Source organism: Erinaceus europaeus, chromosome 3 (assembly GCF_950295315.1).
Source record: "Erinaceus europaeus chromosome 3, mEriEur2.1, whole genome shotgun sequence".
Classification (NCBI taxonomy): Eukaryota; Metazoa; Chordata; class Mammalia; order Eulipotyphla; family Erinaceidae; genus Erinaceus; species Erinaceus europaeus.
This window is the reverse complement of record NC_080164.1, coordinates 120,336,187-120,352,280: the sequence shown is the minus strand read 5'-3', so window position 1 is coordinate 120,352,280 and position 16,094 is coordinate 120,336,187. Positions and strand designations below refer to the sequence as shown.

The window sequence follows — 16,094 nt, the reverse complement described above, 5'->3', positions numbered from 1 at the left end:
TATGAGAAATTTTACCCATGTATCAGCAACTGTATTGTAAACCCTTCCCCAATAAAATGATAAAAATTTGATTGAAAAATGAATGTGATATAAGACAAAGAAGATGCAATAGTCTCTTGGTAGTGAAATAAAAACTTAAGTAAAGCGACCAGGTGGTGATGCACCTGGTTAAATGCATATATTATGTGTGCAGGGACCCAGGTTCAAGCCCCTGGTCCCCACCTCTGGGGGGTAAACTTCACAAGTGGTGAAGCAGGGCTGCAGGTTTCTTTCTATTTCCTTCTCTTTTTTTTTCTCTCTCTCTCTCTCTCAAATATTTATCTGTTATCTGTTTGAGACAGAGAAATTGAGAGGGAGGTGGGAGATACAGAGGGAGAGAGAGAGACCTGTAGCCCTACTTCACAAGTTGGGAAGCTTTCCCTCTGCAGGTGGGGACCAGGGGCTTTAAGCTGGGCCCTTGCACACTATAATGTGTGTGCTCAACCAGATACTCTACCACCTAGACCCCCCCTCTCTTTCCTTCCCTACTTCCTTCTCCCCTCTCAATTTCTCTGTCTATCCAACAATAAATAAACATAACATTTAAAAAGATCACTTATTTAAAAAAACTTATTATAGAGTCTGAGTGGTGTCAAACCTGTATGAGGCCCTGGTCCCCACCTGGAGGGGGAAAGCTTCATGAGCTGTGAAGCAGGGGTGCAGGTGTCTCTCTGTCTCTCTGTCTCTCTCCCTCTCTATTTCCCCTCCCCTCTCAATTTATCTCTGTCTCTATCCTATAATGAAAAAGGAAAGAAAGAAAGAGAGGAAGGAAGGAAGAAGGGAAGGAAGGAAGGAAGAAGGGAAGGAAGGAAAAATATTTAAACAAAACAATACAAAACTACAGGTGAATTGAGTCATATTTTGGGGGAAGAGGTGGATATAAGAGCCTTGTTTATGTGTAAAGAGTGAGAGAGATTAGAAATTATGGGTTAATTCATGCTACTTTCTTATATAGAGCCACACAAAGTAATTTCCTCTTCATCTAGAGGTAACTGCATTTACAGTAGTCAATACTGTGAATATATGTGCACCCTTATTATGTTTTTTTTACAACATCTGTGTTACTTCTTTAATGGCTGTGACCCTGATTTATGCTGGTTATAGTTTAACTAAGTTGTTTATTCTTTCCTGAATAGAAGTCAGCACCACATGAGAAGTTAAAAGAAGGGCTGGATTTTACCGGCATGGCTAAGAAATGGGCTTCTCTTCTCTTCTTGCTACAATTATATTGCTGTTTCAGCTGTGGGTCCAGTGGTAAGGTTCTGGTGTGGCCAATGGAATACAGTCATTGGATCAATTTAAAGACAATATTGGATGAACTTACTGAGAGGGGTCATGAGGTGACTGTGCTGACATCTTCAGCTTCCATTCTGGTGGACCCAAGCAAACAGTCTGCTGTTAAATTTGAGGTTTTTACTACATCTTTTACAAAGGATAAACTTGATTCTATTTTTATGACACTTATAAAGATGTGGACATACGAGTTACCAAAGAGCTCATTGTGGGCATATGGTTCAAGGATGCAAGAAACATATTATGAATATTCTGATACAGTCCAAAAGCTTTGTGAAGATGCAGTTTCAAACAAGAAACTTATGAAGAAGCTCCAAGAAATTGGATTTGATGTTGTTCTTGGAGATGCTATTGCTCCTTGTAGTGAGCTGCTGTCTGCGATACTTAACATACCACTGGTCTACACTCTTCGATATACTACTGGCAATACCTATGAAAAACTCTGTGGAAAACTTCCATTACCACCTTCTTATGTACCTGTTGTCATATCAGAACTTAGTGACAAAATGACATTTATGGAGAGGGTGACAAATATGTTGTATTTCTTATATTTTGACTTTGCATTTGAGACTTTTAATAAAAAGAAATGGGACAGATTTTTTACTGAAGTGTTAGGTAAGTGTTTTATTTTTATATTTCCTTGTAGTGGGTGGAAACTATTTTCTTTCATTTGTACAATGTACTCCCCAGTTTTGAGATATTCAATTCATTTTTATAAAATCTGAGTTGGCTAAGAGTGTCAGGATCCTGCAAGGGCTCCAGAAGTGTGGAGTTATGTGCTGATTCTTGCCTTCCCAGGGCAAGAAGAGGAGGCTTAATGCCACCAACCATGTGTTCTCTTATCTTCCTACCAGTAATCCTGGATCAACAGTAAAAGTATGTGGAAATTGAAACTCTCACACTGCTGGATTTTCCCTTCTCTCCATTCCACTCACTTCCCAGAAGAGCTTGACTAGCCTAGATCAAAGCAAAGACCTAGGAATGGTTAGGGAGAAGTGCATGGGAGAAAGTACTAAGGTAAAAAGGGCCCCCCTGACTCAAGGAGTGAAGAAACTAACACTCTCCCTTAAAACTTCTCCACTGAGTTCAGAGCACAGAAAACGCCTCTTGTCAGTAAAGGGTGTAAAAAGTGTACAAAGTTCAAAGTCCAAAGAAGCAAGCCGGTAAGAGAAGGACAGGGTATTGTTTGTACTCTTAGTTGCCTTACATGTCTTTATCTACCCAATTCAGATAGACCAAATCAGTACATAGTATATAAAACTAAAATAAATATTTATATTGTATAAGATGCAATGACAAAAGGAAATATGGTAAGTTCTTAATCATTCCAGAAAGCTTATCCAAAAAAATCAAAGTTCTGTCTCTAGTAAAGAAAAGAAAAAGAAACCTTATTGAACATGATTGTCAAATCAAAGGAAAGTCAGCCAAAACAAAGTATTTTCTAAATCAGTTTCCTGTAAGAATTCCAGCTATATAAGACCATAGCCACTTTGTGTAAACTAGGCTGGTTGCTTGCCTCCAAAATTAAACATTTTAGTGAGCTTATAAATAGATTTCCATTTAGTTTTCAGAATCAAATCTTTTTTCTGTATTCAGTTGTCTATTATTTTTACTTGTGGTTTTTCTTCAATGTTATTATCACTATCAGGAGGGAAATTTATTATTTCTGACCTTTGTGTACATGGAGACCCAAGATCACTGCCACCCATAATGCTATGCAGACATATAACTTGACTAGATGTAGAGCCAAAGGTTAATGTTTATTAACTCAGATCTTTATATCCCTGATAATCTAATATTAACTTTGAAATTTGCTTTTTTTAGGGAAGTAATACAACCTCTCATCCTTCCATGATAGGATACTGATGCCATCATGTATCATGTACATGGTCATGTACAACTTCTCATCCTTCCATGATAGGATACTGATACTGATACCTGCATACTGATCCCATCACCAGCGTAGGTCCTTGTGCAACATTGTGCTTTGGCTGCTCAGGAACCACTCTATGCCACCTCTACCCCTCCGTCCACTTCCTTGACCCGTTTCCATAATCATATCTGGTTCAAGTTCTATTCCTTACCTGTTAGGTTCTATGTATAAGTGAGATCAGATGGTATTCATTTTACTCCTTGTTAGGTCTCACTTAACAAGATTCCTATTATAAGCTCCATGCAAGAAACAACTTTACAATCTTTCATAAATCTTAAATAATTCTATTGAGAATGCATCGCAAATCAATATTATAGAAAGCAATTTCTTAGATAAGACTCCATTGAAAAGATATGCAAAGTAGTTGAAAAGCAAAGTATTAAGGACAATCAACTATATCAGTAAGCAATAAAGTCCTAAGGAAATCACAGAAAGATGAAATTCTCTAAGATAAATCTGTTAATAGCTATGAAAAGATCATAGAAAAGAGTTCTTAAATGAAATGTTATAATCATGCATGACGCTGTAGAAAAACAAATGTTGATAACAATAAAAAGAGAATGAAAGGGGCCAGGCAGTGGCGCTCCTGGTTAAGTGCTCACATTACAATGTTCAAGGACCCAGGTTCAAGCCCCTGGTCCCTACTTACAAAGGGAACACTTCACGAATGGTGAAGCATGGCTGCAGTTGTCTCTCTGTCTCTCTCCTGCTGTAACTCCCCCACCCCTCTAATTTCTCTCTGTCCCTACCCAATAATAAAAATAAATTAAAACTATTTTTTTAAAAGAGAGAGAATGAGTGGGATGGAAGGTGGGTAGGTCTGTAAAGAGTAAAGACTAAATAAATAATCCAAAGGCCAAGTTTCTCACATGAATGTGCTAAAAATTAACTAAAACCATAGATCATTAAAAATTTCTTAGTAGGAGGTTGGGCGGTGGCGCAGTGGGTTAAGCACATGTGGCACAAAGCACAAGGACCTGCGTAAGGATCCCGGTTGGAGCCCCCGGCACCCCACCTGCAGGGGAGTCGCTTCACAGGCTGTGAAGCAGGTCTGCAGGTGTCTTTCTCTCCTCCTCTCTGTCTTCCCCTCCTCTCTCCATTTCTCTCTGTCCTATCCAACAACATCAACAATGGCAATAATAATAACCACAACAAGGCTACAACAACAAGGGCAACAAAAGGGGGAAAAATGGCCTCCAGGAGCGGTGGATTCATGGTGCAGGCACCAAGCCCAGCAATAACCCTGGAGGGAAAAAAAAAAAAGTTCTTAGTAGAGGGTGGAGGTAGATAGCATAATGTTTATGCAAATACTCTCATGCCTGAGGCTATATCTGAAATTTGTTTACTTTATTTTCTAAGAAGAAAATGGGTTTATAAACTTAGATGTTTTGTTTTCTATGTTTTCTTTTTCAGGAAGACCTACTACCTTGTGTGAATTGATGGGAAAGGCTGATATATGGTTGATACGAACCTACTGGGATTTTGAGTTTCCGCATCCATACTTACCCAATTTTGAATATGTTGGAGGACTCCAGTGCAAACCTGCCAAACCTCTACCCAAGGTAAATATTTTATCTCTTCCAAAAGTTTTTTTTTTTTTTATTTCCAATCCAAGTATTGACTTATGGAAAAGACAGTTAATTTCTTCACACTCAAAAAGTATGGTTCTGTTATAAGAATTCAGGTTTGCACAATAGCTGCAAAAAAGCATAGAAGGGACCAACAATTAGGTGAATATAGTGATAACAAAAAAATCTTACTACTCAATCAAAAAGAAAAGTGTTTTTTTCAATGAAGATGTGATATACAGATTCATATTATATACTGCACAGTGCCTGAGGAAAAGTGGTCAAGATTACACATAGTCAGTCTCAGGTCTTGAAGAAATTTTAAAATTTTATTATGATTATTTGTTTATTAAATAGAGACAGAGAGAACCTGAGGAGAAAAGGAGAGGGGGGAGGGAGAGGGAGAGAGACCTGCAGCAATGCTTCACTGCTAGTGAAGGTTTCCCTCTGCAGGTAGGCACCCGTGGTTTGTGAAGCTGGGTCCTTGTGCATTACAACATGAGCACTCAACCAGGTTTGTTGCCACTCGGCCTTCTTGAAGAATATATTGATGAAATTAGTTGGTCAAAAAAAATCTGTAAGTTCTAGCTAGTATATATAAATACTTGCAACAAAATACAGTTATAGTATGAGATAGCCCATTATCAGAGTCCTATAAAACAAACTGCTTCATGTAAATTAACTATTGATTACCAGGTCACAGATTGTCCAATTAATAGTGATTCAGAATTAAGAAAGTCTGTTTTCTGCTTTGCTTTTAACTAACTCTACCTATTGCCTGTTGGCCCAAGTCATTACTGTCTCCCCTTAAAGTGCCAGAAAAGGAGAGAAGTCATAAAAAAAAAAAAATGTCTGATGACTAAAAACCTACTAAATACATTTTGTTACATAAGAATCTGAAATGATTAATTTTTTTCTTTTTTTATTTGTGGTTAATATTAGGTTCCAAGGTTCCAAGGTTATAATGTATACACACACACACACACACACACACACACACACACACACACACACACACACACACATATTTCCATACCACACCACTATCAAAGTTCGGTATTCCAAACCACCCACCTTCCAAAGATAACCACCATAATTCTCACAAGTCTTAGAAGCTGTTGCTTCTGTTTTTTTTTTTTTTTCAAGTTCATGTGTATCAGATCTCCATATTCCACATATGAATGAAACCATCTGGTAGTTGTCTTTCATCTCTTATTTCATTAAGCAAAATCACCTCCAGTTCCATCCATTTTTGTTTCAAAGGATACAATATCATCTCATTAGATTGCAGAGTATTATTTCATGGAATATATATCCCATAACATCTTTAACCAGTCATCTGTTGGTAGGCATTTAGGCTGCCTTCACTCTTTGGCTATTGTGAATAATGCAGCTATGAACATAGAGGTGCAAATATCCCTTCTAATTAGTATTTGAGTGTCCTTTGGATAAGTGCCTAAGAGTGGTATTGCTGGGGCATAATGCAATTCCTTTTTTTTAATTTTAAAGATTTTATTAGGAAGATAGGAGGAGAGAGAGAGAAAGAACCAGACATCACTCTGGTACATGTGCTGCTGGGGATTGAACTCAGACCTCATGCTTGAGAGTACAATGTTTATCCACTGCGCCACCTCCCAAACCACCATTTTTATTTAAGGACTGTCCACACAGTCTTCCAAAGGCACTATACTAGTGTGTATTCCCACCAGCAGTGTAGCAGAGTTTCTTTTTCTCCACAACCTTGCCAACATCTGTTATAAAATGACCAATTTTTTCGAGACAGAAGTAGTTGATCCAGAAAAAATATAAACCAGAATTGTCAGTACCAAAGTAATAGTATTTACATATAAATAATAAGTTTCCCCTAAGATGAAGTGATTTTTTTTTACTTTGCTCTTGATTATTTATTTATTTATTTATTGCTACCAGGATCATGCATCTGCCTAATTCCAATGGTCCCTAATTCCAATGGTCCTGAAGGATTTTTATTTGTTTAATTTTACATAGAAAAAGACAAAGAGAGAAGACAGCACCACAGGGCTGCTTCCCTGTTTGTGGTACTTCCCCTGACACTGTGTATGTTGTTCCTATGTGGTACCAAGGCCTCAAGCCTGAGTCCTCATGCATGCCAAACCAAAGTGTGCACTCTACCAGTTGTACTATCAGCTCCTGACAAAACTTTTTAAAGTCATAAATGCTACACATTTGATGTAAAAAAAAAAAACTATAACCAGATATATTATTTTCATTGTTTATAGCCAGTAAACATTTCCATTATTTGGGCGTTTTGTTTGTTTGTTTGCTTGCTTGCTTGCTTTTGTTTTGCCTCCAACGTTTTTGTTATTGCTGGGACTCGGTGCCTGCACGACAAACCCTTTGCTCCTGGAGGCCATTTTTCCCATTTTGTTGCCCTTGTTGTTGTTATTGTTGCCATTGCCATTGCTGTTGTTGAATAGGATAGAGAGAAATCAAGAGTGGAAGGGGAGACACAGATGGGGGAGAGAAAGATAGACACCTGCAGACCTGCCTCACCGCTTGTGAAGCGAACTCCCTGAGGTGGGCTCGAACCAGGATCCTAACACTGGTCCTTGCCCTTCGCACTACGTGTGCTTAACTTGCGCTACTGCCCAGCCCCTTCCTTTTTATGTTTTAAAAGAAATTGTTACATAGTGTAGTGAACTCAGATGTTGATATTTAATGTACATGTGAAACATAAATATAACGTTGGAAATCAATTATTTTTTTAGTAAAAAAGCAGATAACAGGGTGACAATGTTTGGTTTTTATATTAGCAAGCAGGACTAAATACAAATGTAGAGATATAAGTAAACTTTTTTGTCATGGTCCTCAAGCACATTTCACCCTATAAATCCTACTCTCATAAAGTAGAATTCACCTAAATAGACTTAGTCAATATGTTCACATTCATTATTAAATATTACTCTAATTTCTTTTCTGGTCATGATCTGAATAAGAATTAGATTATGTTCAGTATTCAATCATTTATATTAAATTATGGTAATACACATCATAAAATTGTCATTAGGACATTAAATGAAATTTTTAAAAATGTCAGGAAATTTTAGAAATGCATTTCTTTGATATGAGAATAATATAACATGCCCAACATTAGCAGAGAATGTGTCATGAAGAAAACAAAGTAAGATTTAAGGAAGGGAAAATTATTTTTTCATAATCCTTTGTTTCCTTCAGTCAATTAATTTAATATAACCAAAAAAAAAAAAAAAGACGAAAAGATTGTTATTTGAGTAGTTCTTCAAGTAACCCATATGTGGTGGGGTTTGAAATAAAATAAAAAAAAAAAAAACAGAAAAATGTGTGTTTAATAATTTAACCCAAGCTTGGAAAATAGCAGAACAATTTATGAAATAAACTTCCATGCTAGAGGCTTGAGGCTTAACGTCCCAAGATCAATCGTCAGCACCGTCATTAAGTCAGAAGTCAAAGCTAAGCAGTGTTCTAGTTGAAAATTAAAAACAAAACTGACAACTATTGTGGCTGGAGAGTTAGCTCAGCAGGTGGAATGCTTATATGAGACCCCAGAGTTGATAACACACACACTATGTTAGTATGTGTGTCACCTGACCCATGTTTGATCCCAGCACAATGTGGGAGTGCTTCAGCAAAGGCAGCTGGTGCCCCAGTGCTATAAAGATTCTTCTTCACTTGTCATCTCTATGTATATGAAAAAGCAGTCCAGTAGGGCTGAATTTGCATATGTAAGTGGTCTATTCGCCACACAACATACTAGGAAAAAGAAAATGGACTTTATTCATAACACATTTTATGCATAACACGTCTCCTAAAGGAAGTAGATTTTCTTTCTTTCTTTCCTTCCTCCTTTCTTTCAGAAAACAGTACTATTCTCATAATTTTTCTGTTTAGAAGACACTTGTGGGGGTAGATAGCATAATGGTTATGCAAAGAGACTCTCATGCCTGAGGCTTCAAGATTCAGGTTCAATCCCCCACACCACCATAAACCAGAGATGAACAGTGCTCTGGTTAAAAAAAAAAAAAAAAAAGACATGTATTCTTTTCCTTCTAACAAACTAGAGGGGTGGGGGAGAACAAATGAAATAAACAATAACAGTCTCTCAATTCTGATGATTCATCACAGTACAACAAATTATTTCTTTTCAGGAAATGGAAGAGTTTGTCCAAAGCTCTGGAGAAGATGGCATTGTAGTATTTAGTTTGGGGTCAATGGTGGAAACCCTTCCAGAAGAGAGGTCTAACATGATTGCATCAACACTTGCTCAGCTTCCACAGAAGGTCTGATATATTGCTTTTGTGTTGAATAACTATTTGGAAACTCTTTAGCATGTGTTGAGTGGATTTATTAAAATAGTTTCTGCAAAGGCTAGAAAAATTTCATAATAAAATTAGATCAAATTGAACTCTTCTATTTTTCTTTTTAAGCCACTATGAAAAGGGAAGGGACACATTACCTTAAATATTCTCATTTGAATTGTACTTTACTACCAGAGATATTGATTTATACATTAATGAATGTATGTGAGGTTTTGGTGCTATCATGATTAATTGTATGCCAATACAAGAATGCCCAAATCTTTTCTGGTAAGTTGAAGTTTTTCCCAAATGGGTTTTGGTGTAATCCTGGAAGCAATACACAGCAGAAAGAAATCAGTTATAGTTTAAGTAGTAGCTGCATAAGCAGTCAAACCAAAGTTATAATTTTGGGGGCCAAGGAATTAGCTCAGCATCTGAAGATAGGTAGGACAAGCATGCCAGAGGTCCCAGGTTTGATTCCTAGCATGGCAATATGCTAGAACTGACCAGTGCTCTTGATTCTTACTTCCCTCATAAAAATCGACTTTTTTTTTTTTTCTGAAAAAGTCAGAGTTAGAACATGAAGATTCAGATCCTTCTTCCTGCTTCTTCTCCTTTTCCCAAAATGAAAATAATTTTTATCTTAGAGTTGGTGCTCTTGAAGAGATCACAGAGAAGTGTGGGCCTCTTTGTGCTCTAGGTACAACAGTGGGATGAACTTAATTAAGACTTGATTCCAGGAAAAGCAAAGGAGGGTGGTAGGAAGGAAAGAGCGTGAACTCTGACTTTCCGTTTTACTAGCCCTATCCATTAGTAATTTGCCTAATCAGTACACTGTTCTGACCAGCTTTGTTAACAACTACTTTCTCTGAGAGGAAAAAAGGAAAAAGGCAAAGTCTAGGAAGAGGTGGGTAGGATCGAGTTCCAAACAGGACCTCTTAGCCAGTTTTTAAACTACAAAATTGATCTGTGCTCTCTCATTAAGTGTGAACTAGCTGCCAACTTCAGAGAAATAGTCTACTGCCAAACAACATAGAATTTTATTTCCAGGAGCCTAGGCTAACTGCCTTGACAGGTGATAAATAACTATTTATCACCTAATACAAATTGCCCATTCACCCAGTATTCCTTGGAATTTCAGTCCATTGGGAATTTATACTTTCAGTATTAGTCACTACTTAGAACATGAAGTAACATCTTTGATACATGAGGCACTCTGAATTAGTGCTTTTTATTATGTAAACAGATCTCTCAATCTACCTGATAACTTGCCCATTTCAGCTAATTCTCTCCATTAATATTATTAATATGTTATTGCTAAATTGAAAATGATCACTTTTATTATTAATCTGCAATTCTAGCATTATATATATATATATATATATATATATATATATATATATATATATATATATATTGTTAATGCTTTGGGAAAAAAAAACACCTAAAGTAATACCTTGGAAAATTTCTAATTAAGAAGAAAAAAGAACTGCTAAAAATTATGAGTGTGATGTTGAATACAAAATAATTTATATCCCTTCTGCAAAAAAGAAGGCATTTAATCTCTTTGTCCCAAACAGAAGAACATACACTGCTGACAACATAGAATAGGAAGATAAGCTTTGTCAGAAAGCTTTATAGGGAAGGTGAACATATGCTTATCCCTGGGGTTTGGTGCCTACACAAGGAATCCACCTCTCCTAGTACCCATTTATTCCTTTTATTTCCTCTTTTCTTCTCCTAGCACCCATTTTCCCCTTTGTTTCCCTATTTTATTAGATAAAACAGAGAGAAACTGAGAAAAGAGGGGTAGATAGAAATGGTGAGAGACTCCTGCAGACCTGCTTCACTTCTCTTGAAGCCTCTTCCTGGCAGGTGGTGAGTGGGGCTTCAAAGACCAATTTTTGCACATGGTAACATGTAAATGCAAAGTCAGACGTAATATGCTGGACAAGGTGGTTTCTTAGTAGACTATAATTTTGTTTAATTTTCTAAAGTTGTGTTCTTATTCACAGAGAACATTTTATTCATCTTAATAGGTCATATGGAGATTTGATGGCAAGAAGCCAGCCACATTAGGACCCAACACTCGACTCTTCAAGTGGATCCCTCAGAATGATCTTCTTGGTAAGAATGTGTCAGATAATATAAAAATTTGAGGGAGGAGAGTTGGGCGGTAGTGCAGTGGGTTAAGCGCACGTGGAGAAGCCGAAGGACCAGCAGAAGGATCCTGGTTTGAGCCCCCAGCTCCCCACCTGCAAGGGAGTCCCTTCATAGGTAGTGAAGCAGGTCTGCAGTTGTCTATCTTTCTCTTTCCCTCTCTGTCTGCCCCTCCTCTCTCCATTTCTCTCTGTCCTATCCAACAATAACGACAACAATAAAACAACAAAGGCAACAAAAGGGAAAATAAATAAATATTTTTTTAAATTTTGAGGGAAAATAGTGCAACAGCAAGGTAATGCAATATTTGCTTTGAAGGCATGGACAAGAGTCTATGTCGATAACTCCTTGATTCATCTTCATACATCCATGTCTCTCTCTCTACCACAGATCTGTTTATCACTGTTTTTATGCTCCAGTGTTTTTTTTCTAGGTAATATAGGAAAACACAATTTCTATGAACTTTCAGTCACACATATTGCCTAAGATAAAGAAAATTAAATAGGATATAAAATTCTAGCATCTATCCTCATCTATCATTTATCCTCTAATTCTGAAAATCCCCAAGATAACCTACAGAGTATCAAACTGAATTAGTCATTGCTAAAGAAGCAATATTTTCATCTCCATGATTTTGAACATAGTGTTCTTTGATTCACTATGCACTTGTCTACAAGACAAAAGAAGAAAAGAAAAGCAAACTTCACTCTATACCGTCTCTGAAGTAAAACTTCTCTCATTTCCCCCAGAAAGTGATCCTTTGGAAATCTGTAGTTGTTTACATCATCCCATGAGTATTGTAACTCTGTGTAGACAATATTGCTTTTTTAAAATTTATGCTGTTTTGTTCCACATTACTATGTAAATAAAAATGTATTGTTCCATTGACATTTTCCTTAGGTCACCCCAAAACCAAAGTTTTTGTCACTCATGGTGGTGGCAATGGCATCTATGAAGCCATCTACCATGGAGTTCCTATGGTAGGACTCCCCATGTTTGTTGATCAACCTGATAATATTGCTCACATGGAGGTCAAGGGAACAGCTGTTCGATTGGACTTGAACACAATGACGAACACAGATTTCCTCAATGCACTGAAGACAGTCATTAATGACCCTTCGTAAGTACATCTCATTGATAACTAGATAATTTTAAAGATGTATTTTCTATTTCACAGTATAGATTTCTCCTGTTATTATGGAACTAGTTTGAACTGAGTAAAGTAATATAACAAAACTGAACTTTTATTTGTACATTAAACCAAAGTTATTTAGGTATCAATTTAATTCTGTAGGCTTTGTGGGCTACCAATTAGAGCAATAATTTTCCGTGCAAACATTTTAAAACTTACATAGCTCATTTAGGAAGCTCAAATGCTTTAAACTATTTCATTTTATATTAGATAGAAACAGAGAAGCAGAGTGATGACTATAGATTTGCTGCTGTAAACAATTCCTATAAATAGAATCATACAATAAATATTTTTTGGCAACTGACTTTTCACTAAGCAAAATGCGCATTTTATTCATATTGTGGCACCAGTACTTTGCTACTTTTTTGATTAACTATATTTTTTGTGTAAATATACTACATATTTATTATCCATTCATCAGATGTAGACAACCTGGATTCCTAAACTTTTATTCATGGTGAATAATGATGCTGCATATATTGTTATACATACTCTAGCTAATCTCTAATAATAGAATGACTACGTCTTATCATAACTTTTTAATTATGAGGAACTGCCAAGCTATTCTCCAAAGTGTTCATTCCTAATCTAAGGATATGATGTTCCTTTGCCAATGAAAGTTAATTATTACAAACATTACAGTGAATTGTGATATGATTTCTTTGTTTTCTACAAACCTCCAGTATGGAGCCAGACTCAAATCTGGGCCAGGAGTATAATAAAGTAGACATTTTATGTGGTGAGCTATATCTCTGGCCCCTATCCATTTTTAATATTATTATTTGCCTTATCATTTTTCTATTGTAAGAAAATATATAGCACGGACATTTTAAATGCTTTTATTTCTATATTTGCCCTAAGGTATAAAGAGAATGCTATGAAGTTATCAAGGATTCACCATGATCAGCCAGTGAAGCCTCTAGACCGAGCAGTCTTCTGGATCGAGTTTGTCATGCGCCACAAAGGAGCCAAGCACTTGAGGCCAGCTGCCCATGACCTCACCTGGGTCCAGTACCACTCTTTGGATGTCATTGGGTTCCTGCTGGCCTGTGTGGCAGCTACTGTATATATCATCACAGCAAGCTGTCTGTTTTGTTTCCGGAAGTGTACTAAATCAGGGAAGAGAAAGAAAAATGATTAATTGTATCTGAGTCCCTAAAACTGATTCTACAGATGGGCTTCTCTAATATGTTCCAGCAAGAAGACTTGTGGAATAGGGAACTTTTTTATCCTGACATAATAAGTATTTTACTATTCAAATTTGCAGTCCAAAATTTCTTTACAAGAAATAAAATAACTTCCTCGGGGTTAGATATATGTTAAATATATATATATATTAATTAAGCAAAAATAAAATATTTGCATGGTTATATATTAAAGGGCATATAACTTTTCCACAACTGTATAAAAATATAGATCTTAACAGTTTTTCAAACATGGGAACAAGAACTTTCTTTTTGCCTCCAGTGTTATGCCTGGAGCTCAGTATCAGCACTAGGAATTCACCATTCCTTGCAGCCATTTTCCTCCTTTTATTTATTAATTTATTTATTTGTCTGTCTATTTTGTTTAGTAGAAGAGAGAGAAATTGAGAGTAGAAGAGTAAATAGAGAGATAAACACCTTCAGACCTGCTTCTCTGCTTGTGAAGCATCCTTGCTGCAAGTAGAGAGTGGGGGCTCAATCTCAGATTCTCGTGCATAGTGATATGTGTGCTCAACCAGGTGTGCCACCACCCTGCCCCTTTGGGTCCAGGAACATTAAGTAGTCATCTATGGTGTATCATTCCTCATTTCATTAGAAACCTGTTATCTCATCCCTCCCATTGAACTAATATTGAAACAAAATCCTTTCACTTGAAAAATCAATAATTAGCACACTATGGCCATGTAAATAAAAATGCAAACATATGGAACTTTGGGTCTGGGAGGTGGCACAGTGGATAAAACTGGACTCTCAAGCATGAGGTCCTGAGATCTATTCCCAGCAGCACATGTAATAGAGTTCTTTCTCTTCTCTCCTCTTCTCCCTCTCTCTCTCTCTCTTTCTCACTCTCTCCCTCTCCCTCTCTCTCTCTCTCTATATATATATATATGTATATATATACATATATATATCTTATCCCTCTCATGAAAAATTAAAATATTTTTGTGTTACAAGTTATAACTCTAAAGTTTCTAAACTTGTGTACAATCCAATCTGAAGGATTTTCTTTTTTGCAAAAGCCATAACAAATCACAATGCACTATAATAGGAAAAGTAACTTGGTGACTAATCAGCTTGAGATGATTGCCCTTTCACAGACAAGATGTATGACAACTTATCACCCTTCTAGTAAGTCTGGCTTAACATTCATTTCTTTCAGAGACATTCAAAGAAAGTACCTCCTATTCTCCAGTTTACCTTATGTCAGTGACACTGATTGGGCTGTGATTTTTTTTTCCATACTCAGTTTAATGTTATGTATGAAATGACCCTAAAATTAAATCCAACCTATACTTCCCAGAAGATGGTCATTCACTTCGGTAAAAAAAAAAAAAAAAAATTAAATCCAAATATATATACATGCGCACGCACACACTCACACTCACACACATACACACACACACACACACACACACACACAGAGACACATACACACATATTAAACTTATTTAGTTATTCAGTGAAAAGTGATTTGGAAGAGTAAAGAATTTCTAACACAAAAATATTTTTAATTAAAAATATATGAAACTTAACTTTTTACTTTTGAAAATAAGTATATCAAACCCAGGAGAAACCAAGACTCTGCTAAAAACAACATATCAAAAATGTAACTTTATGGTTGAAGTTGCTCATATAGGTAAAATAACTAAGTATCTTGATTAGTTTTTAAAAATTTCAAAAAAGTCTCATAGTGGATATTTTCCAATTATAATAGTTGTAAGAAGGAGTGTATTTATGATATATAGTAGCTTCACTATCCTCAAAATCCTATGTGTTGTCCTGAATTTTCCATTCTTAAAAGAAAAAAAAACAGCATTGAATTATGCTACCTGGGGCTTGGGTGTGGTATACCTGACTGGCTGCACGTTACGATGTGCCAGGACCTGGGTTCAAGATCTTGGTTCTCGTGTAGGAGGAAGCTTCCCACATTGAAGCAGTGCTTCAGGTGTCTTTCTCTCTCTCTCTCTCTTTTTTTTTTCTCCTTCCTTATTTCTTCCTTCTCTCTCTCATCTCTATCAAATAAATAAATAAAATTTAAAATAAAATCCCCCCTTCAAAATTTCTGTTAAGTGTAAAACACACACATAGACTGGGAAGTTACATATTTCTACTATAACTTTTTGTAAAGTATTATGGAAAAAATTTTGTGTTCTTTCCTCCCCAGCTTCCTTATTTAATTTTAATTATCACCATTCTATCTGAAGAAATTGTTCACAATGGAAAATTACTGTCACTATATCAGACTCAGTAACTATACTTTGAATCCTCTAATACTTATACATTCTTTCACTATGTGCTTACAAATTACCTAATAAAGGCCTAAAATCTTGTTAAAGAGCAATAATATAGATTCTTATTCTGTAAATAACTTTATCCTTTTAAAAAATATTT

The 16,094-nt window shown here is 36.2% G+C and overlaps 1 protein-coding gene across 2 annotated transcripts; it reads left to right on the top strand.

Annotated features, from left to right (window-relative positions):
- Positions 1–1,202: 1,202 nt before the first annotated feature.
- On the top strand, positions 1,203–14,934 carry LOC103113916 (UDP-glucuronosyltransferase 2B18-like). 2 transcript variants are annotated; one of them, XM_007523520.3, is made up of 6 exons: positions 1,203–1,947; positions 4,679–4,827; positions 8,997–9,128; positions 11,186–11,273; positions 12,207–12,426; positions 13,360–14,934. In XM_007523520.3, exons 1-6 carry the CDS (start codon positions 1,224–1,226, stop codon positions 13,637–13,639), a joined length of 1,593 nt encoding a protein of 530 aa, XP_007523582.1. In that variant the 5' UTR covers positions 1,203–1,223; the 3' UTR covers positions 13,640–14,934. The 2 variants fall into 2 exon arrangements, with proteins under 2 accessions (XP_007523582.1, XP_060043805.1); XM_060187822.1 differs by lacking the exon at positions 1,203–1,947 and adding an exon at positions 2,268–2,349.
- Positions 14,935–16,094: the final 1,160 nt, after the last annotated feature.